The sequence below is a fragment of the Aquarana catesbeiana genome, linkage group LG11, assembly GCF_042186555.1.
Source record: "Aquarana catesbeiana isolate 2022-GZ linkage group LG11, ASM4218655v1, whole genome shotgun sequence".
Classification (NCBI taxonomy): Eukaryota; Metazoa; Chordata; class Amphibia; order Anura; family Ranidae; genus Aquarana; species Aquarana catesbeiana.
Genome location: NC_133334.1, coordinates 13,949,121 through 13,970,806, shown reverse-complemented (window position 1 = coordinate 13,970,806; position 21,686 = coordinate 13,949,121). Strand labels below are relative to the sequence as shown.

The window sequence follows — 21,686 nt, the reverse complement described above, 5'->3', positions numbered from 1 at the left end:
CAGCTAATGTGAACTAGTGGAGTCTGCATGTGAAAGTGTGCTGTTTGCAAGTCTTAAAGAGACAGTACGCCAAATTTTCCTGTGTTAAAAGCAACTGTGTTAAAAAGCGTTGTGTGCCTGACTGCAGAGATGGGGCGGTCAAAGCGCAAAAAGGAAGCAATGTTTGCTGAGATAAGAGATAGAACCTTGTGGCTGGAGGGGTTGTTACCGACAGAACAAGCCCCAGACTGGTGCAAGATGCATTTGGCCGCACTGGAGCAAAGGAAAAAGGAAAGCAAGCCGTCCTTTAGTGCAAAGAGTGAGCAGATGGGTGCGGTTGTCCATGGCAACAAAGCAGAAATCCATACAGCTGACTTCATACGGCCTATGCTGCCTTCTGAACATGTTATAGACTTTTTCGATGATTTTGCGATGATTGCTTCCTACAGAGGATGGCCTAAAAGTCGCTGGGTTCAGTTGGTGCAACCTTTTTTGATGGAGGAGTACCAAGAGGTGTACCGCAGGATGTATCATAACCGAGATGACTACGACAATTTCCTAGGAGCAATCCAATCTAGAGAGTGCTGGAAAAGATCAACAGGGTGAAAGTGGTCTCCCATGGCAACCGGAGAAAGTCTGTTTGCAGAAAGGAGGAGCTACAGCAGAGATGTGGCTCGAATTCTAAATGAAGAGGTTTGTGCAAAAGTGTCTGTTGTCACCCCTGGCAACCGTGAAGGAAATTTTGTTCAGCCTGCAGGGGGTGATGGAGAGCACAAGAAATCAGTGGTTTCAAGTTATGGCTGCTTGTGTGAAGTGGTCAGCCCAGAGAAGAGGGCACAGTATCCAGCATCCTGCAAGGGGTATGACCATGTGAGTAAGTCTGCTGTTACCCCTGGCAACAGGAAACCTGTTTGGCCTGCAGGGGATGTTGGAAAATCCAAGAAGGATGCAATGTTGCCCTGTGTCCATGTGGGGGCATTGGCTTGTGAGAGCACAGAAAAGAATGGACAACGCCCTCAATTGAAGCTTTCAACACCTTCCAAATGTAATGGTAAGACTGTTGCAGTTACAAATGTGAGAGAGACTGGTTATGGGACTATTCCCTGTGAAGTGGGAATAAGTCCAGTGAGAAAAATTGCTTTCAGAGACTTGCAAGTGAATACCCTGTGTAGTAACAAAGCCCAGTTTGAAGCTGAACCTGCAGCAAGCTTGAGGACTGGTAAGGACTTGTCTTCAGGCAGTGTATTGTTTAGCAGGAAGACAAGTGGTAAAAATGAAGATATGTTGCTTGCTAATGCGATTAAAAATGTGATATGGCATCCAGAAATGTCAGGGGTGACCACTGAGAAATATGTGCCGTTGCCCCTAGCAACCATGGCAGGTGTAGCAGAGGTGTCCCTGGAGACCGCCCAGGAGCTCATGGTGTCTGAGCTCAGAGTTTCCCAGGACAACTGTGTCGCCGCACCGACTGACAAGTGTGTTTCACATGAGGTGAAAAGCAATGTACTAAATATCCTACAATCTCAAACTGCTAATGTGATAACGCAGCCTATACAAGGCAGGAAGGTGGATAATGATGATGTTGAAAAGTGTATTACTGACAATGTTGATGGTTTGGTGTCTCCCTTGGTAACCACAGGTAGTGCAGCAGAGTTGTCCCAGGAAATCTCAGGAGGACTCCCTGTGTTGGAGCCGACGGGGGTCCAGGACAGCTCTGATACTGCTCAGGTGGAAAACAATGGGAAAATAGCTCAAATGAGGGAGTATGTATTATCACAATCTGATGTGGTTGACAGTGACTGGTGCAGATTGTCTGCTGCTAAACCACTCTGTCCACCTGTGTCTCCATGGGCAGAGGGAGCAGTACTACACAGTGCTGATGACTGGAGCGCAGACAGGATAGACTGGGATAGGCTCGCCATTAAGGTGATAGCGTGGTGGAAAGAAATTTCTGAAGGTAATAGTAAGCTGGACACTATTGCTGCTGTGACAAATGGAGAGGCTGCAAAGCCAGTAGACACAGGTGCGTTGGCTGTTGCAGAACTTAACCCCCTCCAGGCAGAAGGATCAGAAAAAGGCGCATACATAGCAGAAGTTTTGTCCACAGCAAAAGAGATGAGTAATGTTGAGTGTCAGGATGATGGGATAATGGATAAAGACTTGGAAGGGCTCAGTGTTGCTGAAAATGAGACGATGAGTGTGACACATGCATTTAGCGGTGCTCATGGGGAGCCGCAAGTTTTGTCAGTGGCCTCTGAGGTGGAGGTCTCTTTGAGTGTCTCGGCCTCTCAAGCCTTAGCAAATGAGCCCCTCCACGTCGTTAGTAAGGGAAAAGTCCCTAGAGTTCTGTGTTTAGATGTGGCATGTCTAGAAATAACTGAGATGTTGTTGGAATTGGTGAAAATCTTTCCGCTGTATACCTGCATGTATCCACCGCAGATGGGCGACCTGGTACTGCGTAGTACCAATCAGTGGAGACACGTGGTACAGGCGATGTTAAGCAATGTTGATAAAAATTGGTTACTGCAATGTTGGTTACTTTTGCGGAAAGCGGTCTTGCAGTTCTCTGCGAGAGTGCTTCCAGTGACAGTTATGTGCGGAAGGCATTCAGGGGAACTGCTAGAGGAATCAAAAATGATAGACATAGTGGAAGTCTCTCCGTATGCTGGTGTGATGAGGTGCATTCCTACTGTTGCGGTCCGAGGTGCAGCTGAGCAGTGGTTGGCACATGGCGCGTGTGCTGTCTCACCCGCTGGACCTCGTGTAAAGGAAGGGCCCGGAAAAGACGCGGCAGTAGTGGGAATTCAATCCATCACTCACAGGGAGGTGCAATTTGAGGTACCCGGAGACACTTTGACAGGAAATGATAGTGTTGGTAACTGTAATGAAAAAGTGTATGAGAAGCACTGTAGAGCATTATCGGACAGCTCAGAGGTATTAGTTGAGGTACCAATGGACACAGAAATGGTTAAAGAGGTTGGTGTGGAAAAATGTGGCGAAAAATGTGCGTTGGTAGGACAGTCGCTATTGGAGTGTTGGACAACAGGGAGCGATGTGAAACTGTGGGAATGTCCCATAGGGAGTAACTGCTTGCCTGTAGATGGTCCCTCCCTAGACACTGTCCTAGCAAACAAGGTGACAAGAGGTCTTGATAATATTGAGTTGAATAACCCCTTGTGGAACATTGCTATTGTGGTTAAACAGAAGTATGTGGTATTGATCTCAGATGATTTGGTTGCCAAGGGTAACCACACAGGGGTTAGTGAACCTGATAAACAGATGTTGGTGGTTAATGTTGCATCAGGTAGTGAGAGGGGTCAGTCCCTGACAGATTTCATGGAAGTGGGTCCCCAACAGTCCCAGGAGAGTAGGTCTGTGGGAGGGAAAAGGAGGATCCTGTGGCCAGAAGGTGGAAGGGATAGAGAGATTAGTGGGAGCCCACGGTTCAGGAAGAAGTGCTGGTGGAAGCACACCCGGAAGAAGATGTGGGTGGAGTGCCCCTTTAGAGAAAAGGTTGGGCAGATTAGGACTCCTGCTGCTGATAGTTGGCACAGAGGTGCCAAGGTGAAGTGCTGCTGGAAACATACCCGGAAAAAGAAATGGGCCTACGCAGCTAATGGCTGGCACAGAGGTGTCCCATTCTTAGTGATGGGTTTATGTGTTCCTCCCTCCGGTTCGAAACAAGGGGGGAGGATATGTGGCAGTAGGACCCTGTGCTACCTGGAAGATTGCTGGTTTACGCCAGATTTTAGAGGGAGAGGCACGCTGATTGCACAGCTGTGTGCTGGGCTATTTAATTGTAACCTGGCTATGGCTCAGGGTTCCACCCAACAGACAGGAAGTCTGTGCATGGGAGTCAGGTGGACTCCCATTCCTCTGAGAGGAGTCAGAGGCTGCAGGAGGCAGCCAGGGTATGCATGTCTGCAGGAGGCAGACATACTTGGTGACAGGGCAGCAAGTAGTAAGCAGCAGGAGTAAGCTAGGAGAGAGCTTCACTCTAGGAAACTCTTTTGGGTCTGAGGAGCAGACCTAAGGCCTAGGCTAAAGGCCGGAATCAGCCATATGGCAAGAATGTACGCCAGGAGGCTAAAGTATTGAGTGTGCAAGTTGCAGTAATGGTGGAACCCCCTGCGTGGGCTACTGATGTCTTTGTGAACTTTTCCGTGCTTTTAAATAAAAGTGGGCTACCAGGCCCTTAAAAATACAGTTTTGTACTGGAGTACACACTGATAATGCACCTACCGTTTGAGTCTGATACCCCAATCTTATATATATATATATATATATAATACACACACAACACCTAGGATGCATATGTGACAGACCTAGCCGGGTGAGAGACTTTTGGAGGGGACTGAATGCTAGACTCTTGCCGATCGATCATGGGCCCTGTCATTTGGGGGAACGGTGCTCTTTGTGAGCTGTATGCCTGGGGACCCTTGAGGTGGTATTACTGTGGATTCGGGTCCTGGTCCCCCAGGACACACAGACTCATCTAGGCTGTCTAAAGGGATTAGTTAATTAGCCCATGTTAATTAGGTTTCTGGTCACAGGTGTATATTCAGAGTACTATGAGCCGGAGGTATGCATCTCCTCTTTTACTGTATAAAAGAGCCTGTATTTTTCAATAAAAGAGATTCCTGGTTGAACTTACATACAGCCTGTCTGGTGTTTGTTCTGAGCTACACAACTGGATTAGAACGGCACATAGCTGTAGTTCTAGTCCTGGAGCATCGGATGACCGAACCATCAGATGTTGCGATCTGCAGTCTGATTCTATAGCCGCAGAGGAGTATCGGGAGAGTGGAACCGAGCGAGCAGGGCCTCGTTACAGCATATATATACACAATACACTGTAAGTGCAGCTAACTGACTCGCCTGCCTATCTAACTTAAATCAAATGACACTGTCTCTCTGTCTATCTCTCCGCCACCACCACAACACACTACACAAGGCCGCCACGCAGGCGGTCTTATATAGTGTGGGGCATGTACTAAACCCCCCGAGCATAATTGGCCAAAGCTACCCTGGCTTTGGCTAATTACAGCTCTCTGTACAGATGGCACTGTGATTGGCCAAGCATGCGGGTCATAGTGCATGCTCGGCCAATCATCAGCCAGCAATGCACTGCGATGCCGCAGTGAATTATGGGCAGTGACGTGCCACTCGAATTTGGCGCAAACGGCTCATAACGTACGAAATTTGACGAACGGTCGAACATGCGATGTTCTAATCGAATATGGGTTCATCTCGAACTCGAAGCTCATCCCTAATCAGCAATCAGCCATCACTTATTCTCCAGGAACAGACAGTATTCAGTGCTTTAAATTAGAAGCAAACCATCCAGGCAAGAAGACGACTGTGGCTGACTAATATCTTGTATGCTATCTCTCCGTATATCAGATGGGATCCTTAGTTTTTTTTTTTTTTCTTTGGTGATCTGGCCAGTAAAACTCCTCCTGCTCTGTGTAATTTTATTGCACAGAGCGGCCCTGAACCTCTGTACAAGGAGAGCGAGCAGCAGAGACCGATCTTTATTACAGGAAGTTCCTTCACAGAGGCAAATTCCACACCAGATTACTGCACAGATCAATCATTAGCTGTGGTTGTTGCATTCATTTTTTTTTTTTTTTTAAGGCTTTTTCCTCTGTTTTCACTGGTGATCTGGCCAGTAACACACCTCCTGCAGGCAAAGTAACTCAGTATCGGGCTTTTGGGGATGTGATGTGAATATATGTTTTTAGTAGTATATATGAGAGCTTTTGTTACTCCTTGAGAGTTAGTACCTTTAAAACGTACCACTCCTTTTTTTTTTTTTTTGTTTGGCATTTGTGCTATAAGGGATGTCGTGAGAAAATTATCCATTGCAATACTAGATAAATACATTCTTATGGCATATTGAGTAAAAGGAAATGGAGATGTATTTTACACCTTCTCATTGTTTTCTAGGTGATATTACTGTATCTGAGATCTCAGGAAATTATTCTATTACTCATATGAAGAGAACAACTCTAACCTGTCAGATAACAGATTTCAGACAAAAAGAAATCCAGATAAATGTATATCTGAAAAGACGTAATGACATTAAAAAACATCTTATCGCCTCCTGGGAATCCAATAATCCTTCTAAATCCTTACTGATGGCTGGAGGCCAGAGAGACAATTCCCATATTCTGCCTCTTCTAGAGGAAGGCGCTGCAAACCGTACATTGTTACCTGTGGAAATGGAAGTTAAGATAAGAAAATCCTGGACTGGAAAGTACGAGTGTCTCTGCTCCATTACTATAACCCCGAGTGCAGATACAGATAATGAGGCCATGCTTGATGTAGAAGTGGAACACGCTTCTCTAAAATGGCCCATCTCTGTACACAAAAATCTGAATGTGTACAGTGAAGTAGGTAAGTAATAGTTATGTTGTAGATACCAAAAATGTGTTTTATACTTAAAGTTCTCTGGTTGCAGCATATACTTTCATGTTATAACATCAGCATTGTAATAAGAATACAAACAATAGTTAAAACTGACAATCCAATACAAGCTTAATTGAACATGCTGTGAGTTCTGTCTGTCTGCTGGCCATCTCTTTCCTCAACTTTCTGGATTCCCAGCATGCTTTTGCTCAATTTTCAAGGACTACATATCCCATGGTACATTGCAAGCAGTGATTCCTGTACCGACTCCACCTCCTGAAACTCCTCCTCTCAGTTCCTCTGTAGTTTACAAAGCAGGCTCTGTGATATGTGTGACACAGCAGCACCTACTCATAGGACATAGTGATTGTATGCCACAGAATGTAAGGAAGTAAATGTGTAGGATTCTTCAAAAAGTATGTTTTTAAACTTCAAGAATGTTCGAATTACATAGAAATAATTGAATTACAATGTGAAATTAAATATGATTTTAGGATTAAAATTTTAACCACAGAGTGTATTTATAAATAAATATATCATAACTATTTGTTCAGTAAAACAGTTGGTACATTCATTCTGGGTGAATGGGACAAAATTGAATCTTCTCCTTCTATTTCCTCTACAGGTCAAATTTTAATCATTCATAAAAAATAGAATGGTTTGGGAAAATACCTCATTATGGCCACAAGATGGAGCTGAGGACTATTGTAAATACTTATTTTCTATGATCATCAGCTCTATCAAATGGTCATAATGCAGTATTTTCGTGGACCACTTTTTTATGAATAGCATTTGACCTGTAAAGGAAATAGCCTGAGAACGTTTGTTTTAGCCTCATTCACACAAACAGAATGTACCAGCAGTTTCACTGGACGAATATCTATACTAATTAAAAAAAAGCACCCTAAAATGTATGTAAACCCTAAACACAAACTTCGCTTTTGTTCTGTTAAATATACCATTGAAATTATTTTGCTTTGTTTAATAAGTGCAAAATATTACCTATTGATCCTGACAGAAATCCAGTGAGCGCCTAACTTCCTGTGCTGCACTGAAATCCCAAGCAGTATTACCAGCACTTTGCACTTCATCTCTATTAACTAGAGAACATCTCCCCCCCCCACCCCCCATGTTAAGATAAAGAGGAGAGGGTAAGATGTTCAGTACTCATGACTAGGATTTTATAGACGATAGACTGAGGTTAAACTTTGACTTGGTTGGTGGCTTCCTTATCCTCACCCACTGAACAGTAATGAGGGTAGTTATCTATCTTGTAGTTTTAGTGGTTCTGATTCTTTTTTTTGATGGCTTCAAACTTGTGAGTGGAGTTCATAGATCACGAGTCGAACTATCATCGGTTTTGCAGGTAATTCCCCAGTGGCACTGTCCTGTAGTTCTGTAGAGCGATAGTTATAGTTTTGCTAAAGAGTCCCTCATACAGAGGTGTCTTTAGGCCATTTTTAAATGTCCTTTATGTATCCAGTGTGGATGGTATTGTGATGTTAAGATGTACTTTATTAGGGGGGAGGAGCTAGCGGCCGACGTGAGCAGCGAGACGGGATGACTTATCCTGCTGATATCCTGAGTGTCAGAGATACGGATTCTTGCACAGCACCGACAGCCTTACACTACCTAGACCTGGCAGAGCATTGGGATATGGTGAAATACGTGCACCCATGGAATCTTCCGCGGACTGCCTGTCCCGCTATGCCTGGGGATCCCAAGATGGCAGTGAACACGAGGCAGTGGAACAGGGCCCCAGTAATACACAGCATAGCTGATTGTTCGCTCACACACCCTGATGAGGTAAGCCCGCTACCCCGCAGATCTAAGGGGATGAGAAGAGGCTTATCCCTGGATAGAATGTCCCGCAAAGATCTAGGGGAAATGGCGCTGACAGAAAGGGAAGAGGAACCCTACCTAAAACAAATTATGGAGGCTATATACACTTGCCAAACTACATTGACTGAACATATTGATGGGATGAGGGCAGAAATGTCATTCCTAAAGCAAGATGTACAGACAATTAAAGAAAGGGTCTCAGAAGCTGAGCAAACACAGAGAAGTGACTGCTCATACTGACAAGCTGGGAGACATGGAAGGCAGACAAAGAAGGAACAATATTCACTATGTAGGTTTCCCTGAAAAAGAAGAGGGTAAACAGCCGGAAGATTTCCTGGAACTCTGGCTTAAGGATAACATGGCAGACACCACGTTCTCACGCCTGTTCGCCATAGAAAGGGCCCAATGTATCCCTACCATTTCACAAAAAAATGTTAAAAAAGACAAGAAACTTTTTTTTCCATTTATTAATGTCTTCTTATTTCCCCGCTTCTTCTTCCATCGTCTTCTGGTCTTCATTCAGTTTTCTTCCTCCATCTTGTTCTTCCCCCCGCTTCTTCCTCTTCTTCCTCCGATCCTCTGCTTCTTCCTTTGCTTCTGTTCTTCTGACAGTTCTTATATAACTGAGGGCAGTTATGACGCCTCTGATGCGTGGGGACTTCACGGGGACTTCCCTATGGCTTTCCCCGTGATGTCAGAGGGGGTGGGGTCACCGGGTGGCCCCGCCCTCAGTTATATAAGAACTGTCAGAAGAAAAGAAGCGTCACACAGTGGGAACCTCCCATGGATGCAGATCGTCCGAAGAACAAAGCGGGGAAGAAGAAGCCGGAGGAAGATAAGGACGAGAAGACCGAAGGAAGAAGCAGAGGATCGGAGGAAGAAGAGGAAGAAGCAGGGGAAGAACACGATGGAGGAAGAAAACGGAATGCAGACCAGAGGAAGATGGAAGAAGAAGCGGGGAAAGAAGAAGACATTAATAAAGGAATTGTCAAAAACCGTCTCTTGTCTTTTTTAACATTTTTGACACTTTTTTTGTGAAATGGTAGGGGTACATTTCCGATAAGCCCCCCGCCCACATACACCCACAACCACTGGGCAAGGGTTGTGGGAATGAGGCCCTTGTCCCCATCAACATGGGGACATCCCCCCCATGTTGAGGGCATGTGGCCTGGTACGGTTCAGGACGGGGAGCGCTCTCTTGTCCCCCCTCTTTTCCTGCGGCCTGCCAGGTTGCGTGCTTGGATAAGGGTCTGGTATGGATTTTGAGGGGGACCCCCATGCCATTTTTTTTAAATAGTGGCGCGGGGTTCCTCTTAAAATCCATACCAGACTTGAAGGGCCTGGCATGGCATTTGGGGGGACCCCAATGCATTTTTTTTTTTTGGTTCGGGGTTCCCCTTAATATTCATATCAGACCCATAGGGCCTGGTAATGCACTGTGGAGGAACCCCAGGCCATTTTCCTCAATGACTTTTATGAGTATTACAGAGACCCGACAATTCAATATAGCTGTCGGTGCTACCACTAGTACTTTAGTATGCCTGTAAAGTGGCGCATGTTTCCTGTGTTTACAACAGTCCGAGAGCAAAATGACAATGGGGTCACCGGGTGGCCCCGCCCTCAGTTATATAAGAACTGTCAAAAGAACAGAAGCGTCACACAGCGGGAACCTCCCATTGAGGTGGATCGTCCGGAGAACGAATCGGGGAAGAAGACGCCAGAGGAAGATGCGGACGAGAAGACCGAAGGAAGAAGCAGAGGAATGGAGGAAGAAGAGAAAGAAGCAGGGGAAGAACACGATGGAGGAAGAAAACCGAATGCAGACCAGAGGAAGATGGAAGAAGAAGCGGGGAAAGAAGAAGACATTAATAAAGGAATTGTCAAAAACCGTCTCCTGTCTTTTTTAACACTTTTTTTGTGATATGGTAGGGGTTCCGATAAGCCCCCTGCCTGCAGACCCCCACAACCACCGGGCAAGGGTTGTGGGGTTGAGGCCCTTGTCCTCATCAAATGGAGACATCCTCCCCATGTTGAAGGCATGTGGCCTGGTACGGTTCAGGAGGGGGGGGGGCGCTCTCTCGTCCCCCCCTCTTTTCCTGTGACCTGCCAGGTTGCGTGCTCAGATAAGGGTCTGGTATGGATTTTTAGGGGGACCCCCACGCATTTTTTTTTTTTACATTTTGGTTCGTGGTTCCCCTTAATATTCATACCAGACCCAAAGGGCCTGGTAATGCACTGTGGGGGAATCCCAGGCCGTTTTTTTCAATGACTTTTATGAGTATTGCAGAAACCCGACAATTCATTATAGCTGCCTGCGCTACCGCTAGTACTTTTAAATTACTTTCTTTTCCTTTAGAAATGTAATTTTGCTCTCAGACTGTTATAAACACGGGAAACATGCGCCACTTTACAGGCATACTATAGACACCCCCCAGGTACGAAATTTAAAGGAATATTTCACTTTTATAGTTTCACTTTAAGCATTATTAAAATCACTGCTCCTGAAAAAACGGCCATTTTTAAAACTTTTTTTTTGCATTGATACATGTCCCCTGGGGCAGGACCCAGGTCCCCAAACACTTTTTTTATGACAATAGCTTGCATATTAACCTCTAAAATTAGCACTTTTGATTTCTTTCATAGACTTTTAAACGGTGTTCCGCTGCTTTCGAATTTGCCGCGCAAACCCCAAATTGTTCGCTATTCGGTGAGCGGACGAACAGCCAATGTTCAAGTCAAACTCATGTTCGACCCGAACAGACAGCCCATCCCTACTCCTGAGAGACTTTTTTTTTTTCTCTCTTAACGGTTCTCCTTTTTATTTTGTTTTTTTTTACCTGTTCTTATTTTTTGGCATATTGTTTTGGAAGCTATCTAGCTCCTTCAGGACACGCTGCCTACTGATATGCGGTGTCTGTTCTATTGCTAAAGACCTGTGACCCCCCCCAAGGTCGTTTACCTTTTTACAGTTATTGGATTCAGGCACACAACAGGTTGGGGTTGCATGCAGGGTGGGATGGGAGGGGTTAATGTAATATACTGGTTTGTGCTGTGTGCTGCTGGTGTTCTCTGTTTTGATCTTTGCAGGGTAAATAATCTGTTAGATGCTTGTTCACATGACAAACCCCCGATATATTGTATCTATCTTCTCTGCGTATGAATGGCGGGTAAGATAAGTTTGATGTCTTGGAATGTACGTGGTATGAATTCAAAGGTAAAGAGATCTCTCATATTTGACTTTATAAAGAGGTATAAACCCCATATCATTCTATTGCAGGAAACACACCTACAAGGTTCTAAAGTTATGGCCTTAAAAAAAGCCAATATTATGAGGGTACTTCATGCTGAATGCTCCACTTACTCGAGAGGGGTAGCCATTCTGGTCACCAAAAAAGCTGCAGCACACATTATACAGGTCAAACTGGATCCTAATGGCAGATATGCTATGCTAGTGTGTCAAATGTTTAATGTTTGCTTAACATTGGTGTGTGTACATGTTCCTCCCCCATTCTCTTTCCAGGTGCTAGAGAGTATTTTGAAGGAAGCTGTGCTAATCGCACAGGGTCCACTACTATTGCTAGGAGACTTCAATGCAGTGTCAGATGGGGCTCTTGACAGACATGGATGTGTATCTGACTCTCGCCATATCCTGTCCTCCTGGATGGAGAGCTAGCTATGCTCTCACAGACGTATGGCGACAAAGAAATCCTGGAGTCAGGGAATACTCCTGTCACTCCAAGACTCATAGGACACTGTCTAGAATAGACTTATTATTGTCCTCTGTAGATTAACACCAATGTCAGATATCTCCCTAGAGCCATATCAGATCACTCCCTGCTGGAGGTCATACTAGACCTGAATGCTCCAAGGGGATGATGACACTGGCGTATGAATGTACACTGGCTGCAGCAGGAATTTATTACTCTGAAATGCAAAACAACTATTGATCAATACTGGAGAGAGAATGGGGTGGAAACGCCAGTTGCTAATCAATGGGAAGCCTTTAAGGCGACTATGAGAGGGGTGTTCACTACAGAAACGAGAGATTTCTCCAAAGCTTTGAACTCTGATGTGAAAGATGCAGAACTCAAAGCTAATGATGCTGAAAGAGTATATTCATGACCCATCTCCTAGTAATTACCACTTGTGGCAGGACCAGACACGACAGTACAAACTACTTTTGACTGAATATACTAAAAAAAAAAAAAACTACACCAGACCAGATCTCTTTTTGAATTCGGAGACAAAAGTGTCCGCCTGCTAGCTTTTTTAGTGAAGCCTCTTTATGCTCTGATCTCGGTGATGCAACTTAGATGACCCAGTGGAGAGGTGGTGAGAGACCCTCCTGGGATTCTAAACACGTTTTAGGAATTCTATGAGACCCTGTACCAGACACAGACCGGACATACGGATCAGGAATTATCCTCCTATCTAGAGAGCCTGACTATGCCCTCTTTGAGCCAGGAAGATAGTGCTACTTTGGAACATCCCATAACAAAGGAGGAGATATGCGGCGCTATTTCCTCTTTCAATCCTAGTAAGTCGCCTGTCCTTGATGGGTTCCCGGCTGACTGGTACCAACTACATAAAGAGAAACTGGCATCGTCTTTGCAAAAAGTCTTTATAGCGGCGGAAATGGAAGGCATACTCCCGTACTCTATGCGGGAGGCTTTGATTGTGGTGATCCCTAAACCTGGGAAAGATCCACAAGAATGTGAGTCATATAGGCTGATCTCTCTAATCAACTCTGATGTCAAGATACTGGCCAAAGTCTTGGCCAGTAGACTGCTATCGGTGATCTTTAATTTAATTAATTCTGATCAGACAGGATTCATACCCAGCTGCTGCACCCAAATGAACCTACGCAGATTATATGTCAACTTACAGGTCCAACATATAAACGCGGGCAAGAGTGTGATTGCATCATTGGACACAAAAATAGGGGTTTGATTCGGTAGAATGGGATTATCTTTTTTCTCTTCTGGGTAAACTTGGCTTTGGGCTAAAATTTATCTCCTGGGTAAAACTCCTATACAAGAATCCCCGAGCGAGTATAATGCCGCGTACACACGATCGCACATTCCAACAACAAAATCCATCGGATTTTTTCCGACGGATGTTGGCTCAACCTTATCTTGCATACACACGGTCACAAAATGTTGTCGGAAATTTCAAGCGTCAAGAATGCGGTGACGTACAACACGTACAACGGCACTAGAAAAAGGAAGTTCAATAGCCAGTGCGCCACCCTTTGGGCTCCTTCTGCTAATCTTGTGTTAGTAGAAGTTTGGTGGGAGACGATTCTCGCTTTTCAGCCTTGTGCTTTTCCCATCGTTACTGCTCTTCAGTTTGTGCTTGTGGGTTCATATTTATATTACGTATTTGATTTGCAGTGCGTTCTTGTCCACTCGTTTCGGATTTTCAGCTCCGGCCTTTCTGTTTTTCAGTGCTTTCTGTTAGTTCGTTCTGACCAGCCGACCGTTTTGAAGCCATGAGGACCCTCTGGTCCGGACAAGAGGGTTTATAACTACCATCTGGCCAGAGCCAGAAGAGTGGTGAGAACGCTTTCCGGATAATGGCCAGCCGGTTCCGCCTATTCCTTACGCCAATCAACATGGCGGAATATAAACTCAACCATCTAATCCTTGCATGCTGCATTCTACACAACTTTTTAAGGAGAAATTCAATGAACTATGTTGCCTCAGTTGGGCCTGAGGCCGGATTTCAAGAAGAAACCCCGAAGGCGCTTGAAGCTGGTCGTCCTACAGTAGCTTGCCCCCCAAAGCGGCCGCGAAGTAAGACAGAAGTATGTTGAGTACTTTGCGGGTAGGGGGCCATTGATATGCCAGAAACTGTTTAAGAAACATTATATCAAATTATTTTTTACTTAAACTGAAAGAAGATTTCCTTTGATTTACTGCATGGGTTTCTTTTAGCTGTCTCCTAGGTTCTCCAATGGGCTTTTCTTTTTGGCCATTTTTGTCCATAGTGCAAATGTAATTTATTTGATACATAAGGTGACAATCTCTTCTTCTGCTACACACACCTTGTTTTTGTTGTTAATGTATGTAATGCATTACTGAAAAAATATTCATCATATTTAGCACCATTGATGAATTTTGGGGAGTCACGGAAATGGTGTGATTGTGGCAAATTATAAAGCACTGTGGGAGTTATTTACTAAATGAAAATCCACTTTGCACTGCAAGTGCACTGCAAAAGTGCACATGAAACTGCACTTGAAACTGCACTTGTAGTGCAAAGTGGATTTGCCTTTACTAAATAACCCCCATTTCAGTGTAAACAAAAAATGATATTGAGCATTGAAAGAAGAAGCCACACATTGTTGAGTACAAAACTTTTTACTCTGTGCACATTCACATGTGCATTAGAATAAGGAAAATTGTTGTCCATACTTACCATAATTTTCCTTTCCTGGATCCTCCCCATGTCAGCCTACTATGGGTCAGCTCCGCCCCCTCTGACCCCTCCAGGATCACCTCTTTTCTAGCCCATAATAGAGCGGCTGTCTGCCACACCAGTGTTCAAAAAAATCGCGCCTCACAACGGAAAAACTGGGTTGGAATCCTCCGGCTGACATGGGGAGGATCCAGGAAACAAAAATTACGGTAAGTATGGACAACAATTTTCCTTATTCCTGGACCTCCCCATGTCAGCCTACTATGGGACGTACCAAGCAATATTAAGAAGGGAGAGAAGACAACAAAATAAAAAATAAGCCAAACCCTCAATGCAATGCTACTCAAAATTTTTAATGGGCAACAGCCGCCGTAATACTGTAGAGCCAAAGGTTTCCTCAGGCGGACAAGCCATATTAAGCTTGTAATGCCTAATAAAAAGGTGTTGGGCACGCTCCAGCTTGCTGCTCTGCAAACTACCTCAGGGGCGACCTTCGCGTATGCCCAGGATGCTGACATACCCCTCGTCGAATGTGCTTTGAGCTCTGAAGGAGGAGGAAGGCCCAGCGTTTTGTATGCAATATGCATGGTCTTGACAAAACCAGGAAGACCCAACTCTGGATGTTGCTGGCATACCCTTTTTAGGCCCCATTGGGAAAAACCTACAGCTGATCCTGTTTGCCAAAGCTTTTAGTCCATTTCAGGTAGGTTGAAACCGCAGGGACCAGGTCTAACCTACTCCACTCATCATCAGCTGCATCCGCCGGAAAGGCTGGGAGAATGACCTCCCAGTTAATAAGAAATTATGTGGCCACCTTAGGTAGAAAGGTCGGTATTGGCCTAAAGACTATCTTGTCTGGGAGCACCAAACAATATGGTTCTTTAGATGAGAAGGCAAACAACTTGGAGTCGTTTCTGGCCGAGTCCACGGCTAGTAAAAAACAAAACTGTTAAAAAAAATAATGAACAAGAGAAAGCTTGATCAAACGGAGGAACCAGCAATGTTCCAAAGACTAGTATTAAGTCCTCTTTTGGAAAAAACTATTTCAATAGAGGTCTGATTTCTATGGCTGCACCTAAAAAAATCAGATCACCAACGGATGTAGAGCATATCTTGTACACGACATAGCCGACAAGGCAGGGATTTAACCCCTCAGGGAATTATAAGCTAACCCTTGGAGTCTACTCTGCAGAAAATGTTAGATACTGAAGGAGATCCGAGGTCCCAACCCTTTTCCATAGTATTTCAGATCCGGTGATAGGTTACATTCGTTCTGACGATCCTGTAATAATGTCATCAACTTTATCCTCCTGCGGTTCGGGTGTCAGGCCCCACTCTGCAGAAGCAGATTTAAACAAGGAGGCAGAGGGATTGGTGAGCCCAACCTTATCCTCCAAGCCAAAGGGAACCACAGCTCCCTGAGCCAGTAAGGTAGGACTACTACTGCTGTGACCCTTTCTCGCTGAATCTTCAGCAGGATTTTGAGAGCCAATGGAAGTGGCGGGAACACATACACCAAGGGGAAGTTCCAAGACCTGGACAGAGCACCCTAACCCAATGCCTGTGGATGCTAGGTCCGGGTGAAGAAGCAAGGCAGTTGACAAATCTCCAATGCCATAAGATCTATCAAAGGCATCCCCCAGATCCTGAAGATCTTGCGTAGGTACTTGAGGTTGAGGCCCCATTTGTTGTGATCCCCAAAGCCTTGACTCATGCGATCTGCTAAAACATTGCCAGGCCCTGGGAGTTAAGATGTTGTAAGAGAGCCGAGATTCTTCTCTGTGCAGAGGAAGATTGACATGCTACCTGAAGGAGAGGGTGACTTCTTGTGCCCCCTTGATGAGACACATAAGCCACCATAGCTTTGTTGTCCAAAATAATCTTGACAGCTCGACCTTGCAACATAGGTTGGAACACTAAGAGCACATCTGACAGCATCCAGTCCCAGGAAATTTGAACGCTTCCCCCACAAAGTTAATATTGGCCTTGAACCTGCTGTCCCAGGTAGTGTGCCCTGCAGCCTGCCAGACTGGCATTGGTCGACACCACTATTGGTTCTGAGGCCTTCAACGGAACTCCGCTGGAAAGATTGCAAGCTACTGACCACCAACCAGGGACCAGATTATCGGAATTGGCAGATGATCCCACTGAAGAAGAAAGTTGCATTGAAACCTCCTTCTGCGCCACCTGACCCAAGGGACTACTGGACTTGTGACTGATAAAACCCCCAGATACTGCATGGATTCCTTCAGCATCATAGAAGGCCTGGCCATCACTGCTTTGTCTGAGATTGGATCCCCTGGACCTTCCTCTGAGGAAGAGAAACACGACCCCAATCCGTGTTGAATTGTACTCCTAAATACTCCAACATTTGAGTCAGATGCATCTGGCTCTTCTGAAAGTTGATCAACCAACCAAAACAAGTTAGTGTTTTGCAGGTGAATTCACATGAACTAGAAGGAGCTCATTTCACGGACCCAGAAGTAGCATGTCATCTAGATAATGAAATATTTGTACTCCCTTGGCCCTGAGAGTCGCAACGACAGCAGACAGTAGCTTTAAAAAACATTCTCGGAGTCGTGTAGAGACTGAATGGGAGAGATTAAAAATGAAAATGAAAGCCTTCCAGGGAAGGCCTGAGAAAGCGATGGTGAGATGCGTCTATAGAGACATGAAGATACGCACCCGCCAGATCGATGGAAACCATCCAGTCTCCTGACTCCACAACCGAAACAATAGTTTCCAATGACTCCATTTTGAATGGTGGAACCTTCATGTAAGAATTCAGGACTTTGAGGTCAAAAACTGGTCCGAAACCCCCTGAAGCCTCTGGGATCAAAAACAGAGGGGGAACATACTCTTTGACCCAATTTGTGCCTTGGAACCTGGAGGATGACCCTTGCTGCCAACAGCTCCCCTATATATCCTTGCAAACATTGCCTACTTTCCAAATTCGTAGGAAGTCCAGTTTCTATGAACAAGGTCTGAGGGGACCTTGTTATGAACTCAAGACGATAACGTGATCGAATGACGGCTACAATCCAGGCATCATGTAATTTGTCCACCCAAACCCCCCTGAATTGGGCTAGTCTTGCTCCTACTTAAGAGGGTTAAGCGGAGACAGCTTCAGAAGGACTTATTTGAAGCCTTAGGCTCTGTCTCACTGCGAGTTGTTGTGCGACCTGACACATGCGAAGTCGCATGACAAGTCAAAACCCATGTATTTCAATGTTCCCCATTCTAATTGGTGCTACTTAAGTCACAGCAACTCCAAAAAAGGTTTTTGCACTACTTTGTTCCGACATCTGTGCGACTTGTTCTCACATGGTTTTCACAGGTCGAATGACATTGCATCACAAATCGCACAGCAAAGTCGCAGTGTAAATCACGCGACTCTGGGGACGCAACAGTGGAAACAGCCCCAGGAGCTTTGTTGCACCTGGGCTTGGAAGGTTTCTGGAAGTTTGAACCAGCTCCCCTCCACTGTCTGAAAAACTGTCTGTAAGCCCTGGTCTCTCTGAATCTTTCTTTGGATCTCTTGTTAAACTGAAAGGGCTGCTGTGTCTTAAAGAGCCATTATCTTTGCTGTCATCTTGAACTGGGCGACATCCATTTCAGCCATAACTCTACAGCAGTCTGCAAAGGAGAAGAACTGCCACTTCCCAGACTTTCATCCAAACATCCATCCACCAGCTCTGCTACCCACACTCTAAGGCTGGATTCACACCCATGCACTCCCAGCGCATTCCGCAGAACCGCACCACAGAACGTGTTCCATAGGAGACCATGATAAACGGATGATAGTGCAAATCCGCAAAACACAAAAAAGCACCAAAAAACGCACAGGTGCGAACCCAGCCCAAATGCTGCTGTCACAGGAGTGAGTGCTACCGCTGGTCTGCAGGCTGCTGTCCAAACTATACAACCTTTTTAGGTCTGCGTTTATTTTGTGATCCATAGGATCCCTAAAAGAGACTGAATACTCCAGCGGAAGCGGAATGTGGTGGGCGAATATACTTAATGAAGCATCCACCTTAGGCGTAGTGTCCCATACTCCATTATGCACATTGAGCTTCTTCTCAGCCCCCCCCCCCCACTCATCGCCAATTACTTTTTTAATTTCAGAAATGAAATGGGAAGGAGGGTAACGATTTCTTTAAATACGTGTAGTATCTTTGCTGTTTCTTTGGAGGCGACCTTAGCAGCCTCCACCAAGGGGTGAACCAGTGCAAAAATCAAACATATGCGATTTAGATGGATCCGAATCGCTATCGACTTCAGAGTTAAGATGCACTGAAAACACATGATCTGAGTCTGCAGATGGTGAAAATACAGCAGGATGAGCAGGATTCCTTGAAAACACTCTTTAACCCTTCCTTGACTGCGTGCTTAATGTAGGATTTAACCTGGTGTGCTTTCGCAGCATTGTCCTGAGCCGTCTGATGTCTTGACCTCTCTTGGCTTGGGTCCGAGCGACTAAAGTGAGGTAAGAGCGAAGGAGATCTGGAATGCTGCGACAACAGGCATCTATCCAACTGCATGCGACTCTGCGATTTGTCATGTCTAGTCCCTTCTTTACTCTTTTGAGGCTGGAATGCTGATTTGGAACCTCTTTGCGGGAATAAATAAATAAATAAATAAATAAAATTAAAATAAACTTTAAAAGGCGTCCGAAGGGAGGGCGAAAAAAGAACACTGGTGTGGGCAGACAGCCGCCCTATTACGGGTTAGAAAAGAGGTGGTCCTGGAGGGGTCAGAGGGGGTGGATCTGACCCATAGTAGGCTAACATGCGAAGGTCCAGGAAAAGGATTTTTGAAACAACCAACATATATTAGTAAGAACATTATTTTTTTTTTTTTTTGGACAGTACAAATAGCATTTTTTGTGTTAGAACAGGCATGTTTAAAACCATAAAACATTACACAACTCAGGAACTTCCAAAGTTCAACTTTGACAAAGCGAAGGCAATATCAGACATTAGTATGTCCAAACTGTGTTGATATTGCCTTCATCAGATGGGGGGATGTCACCCCTGTGAAATTGAAATTTTTAAGATGCACACAAATTGACATTCAAAATGTGGATTTCCCTCCTGATCCCATGCCTAATGTCAACATGTGCTAGCTCCCATAATGGGTGATCAATGGACGTGTTTTGGGGGTGCAACCCCTTCCTCTCAACTACCATAGTTGCTAGGAAGGGGTTGCACCCCCAAAGCGCATACCTTGATATCCCATGATGGAAGATAGCACATGTTGACACACTGTGTGCATCTTCAAAATTTGGCTTTCAAAATTTTGGAGAAAAGTTAGAAAAAGAGAAACAATTTTAGAAATGCTGGTGTGTTTTTGATTCTGCCGAAAACATCAATGATGTTTTTGAGTCTTTTTTCAACATCATTGATGTCTTCCTTGATCTTCTGTAAATCCCGATTGCACACCATTCTCTCCCCGATGAGGACGTGTGCACTTGCACTTGTGAAGTGAGATTCCTCTTCCACAACATCCACATCACCTAAAAGAAAAAAACACACCATGTTTTAGAAACATGCAGGCATCCATCTATTACCTGAAGCTGTGGTCTCAGATACTCACTATTTGGCCCACTTCATAAACCTCTCCTTCCGCCACATCCTCTGGTTGTCGTTTTTGGATTTTTCCTTCTTTAGGAGGTTGGGGGTCCCTGGTGACCTCAGATGTCCCAAGTCTTTTCTCCCCTATATGAATAAAATAAAGGTATACTTAGCACACAGATATTTGATGCAAGAAATAGGAATATGAAACATTGCTTGGAAGTGTCGTACAATTGTCTGTTTTGGCAGAGTTCAAAGCTGAACACATGATTTTTTCACTTTCTTCAAGCTGGAATTCTTACCTTTTTGGGTAAAGTTTCACACATGGAGACACCCCTAGCACCCACTGGAGCACCTGTGTGGGACACCCTAAAAAGTTTGTTTTGGTGTCCCACACTAGTGCTTCTGCGTCCAGATGTGTCAATAGTTGCTGAGTGTCCTCTCCTTACACTGAATCAAGTTTACATTTCATTCTAGTTACAAACCCATCTAGACAACAATGTACTAAACTTCTTTTAAGACAAATAGGCATAACCAAATGTAATTAACCTGCATCTGCAAAAAACATTGTCTTAGTGGGCGAATGAACAATGTTTACTACGAATGATTACTGTGCCCACGACCCTGAAACTTGCCATTTTATACTGTACAACAGTAAAGAAAAGCACATGGAGCAGCACGAACGTAATAAGAAGAATAGGAACACACGAAAAAATACTTACTTTTTTGCAAAATTCTTCTGCGGACTTTTCACAACTTTAGGCATGATCTTGGCCTTTCTCACATTTGGGTTTGGGTACGGTCAATGCTTCCCATCATAGACGGCCCTCTTGAAGATGTGCACCGTCTCCACCATCTCTATAAAGGCCATATTTGAGGCCTTCAATATCCTCCGGGATCGGGACTTTTGTAGCTCCGGGCTTTCCTTGTCATTGCTGCTACTCTCAGGCACCTGCTCTGTCTCCACCATGTGCTCTCCCACTGCGCCGAAAGACAAGGAGCGGGGATTAGACTAGAAAGAATGTCTGGGGCGGGCAGAGTTTCATGCATGCGCAGTGTTTATAAAGCATATCACGCATGCGTCATACGTACGATCTGTGAGAGGAGGAAGGTGTATCGGAAGCGCTGATCGTTTGAACGAAGGTACAATTTTAACTTGGTGCATCAGCCAGGAGGAGGTCGTGGAATGTGGCAGCCATTCAAGTACTTGAATTGTGATACAACGGCTAAAGGACACTGAGTGGGGAGAGTTACATTTGGCTGTGGATCTAGAGGAAAAAGGACCGACTTGGTCCAATTGATTCGAGAAATCTCCAAATTCCTGGATTAGGGAGACTGCAGCTGATAAAGACGTGTTTGAATCTCCCAAGTATAGAAGCATTTCATCCCCATATAATGATACACATTCCTCCAGTTCCCCAACCAAAAATCCCTTAATGGTGTCATGCGTCCTGAGTTTAG

At 44.9% G+C, this 21,686-nt stretch overlaps 1 protein-coding gene across 3 annotated transcripts in view; it reads left to right on the top strand.

Annotated features, from left to right (window-relative positions):
* The window catches only part of LOC141111846 (uncharacterized), a 223,456-nt gene that overhangs the window by 163,020 nt on the left and 38,750 nt on the right, over positions 1 to 21,686 (top strand). For 2 of the 3 annotated variants that reach the window (XM_073604006.1, XM_073604005.1), the window contains exon 7: positions 5,929 to 6,378. The exons of the other annotated variant lie outside the window; for it this stretch is intronic. In XM_073604006.1, the coding sequence (XP_073460107.1) occupies positions 5,929 to 6,378 (450 nt within the window). The remainder of the gene's footprint in view (positions 1 to 5,928; positions 6,379 to 21,686) is intronic. 3 annotated transcript variants of the gene reach the window in all.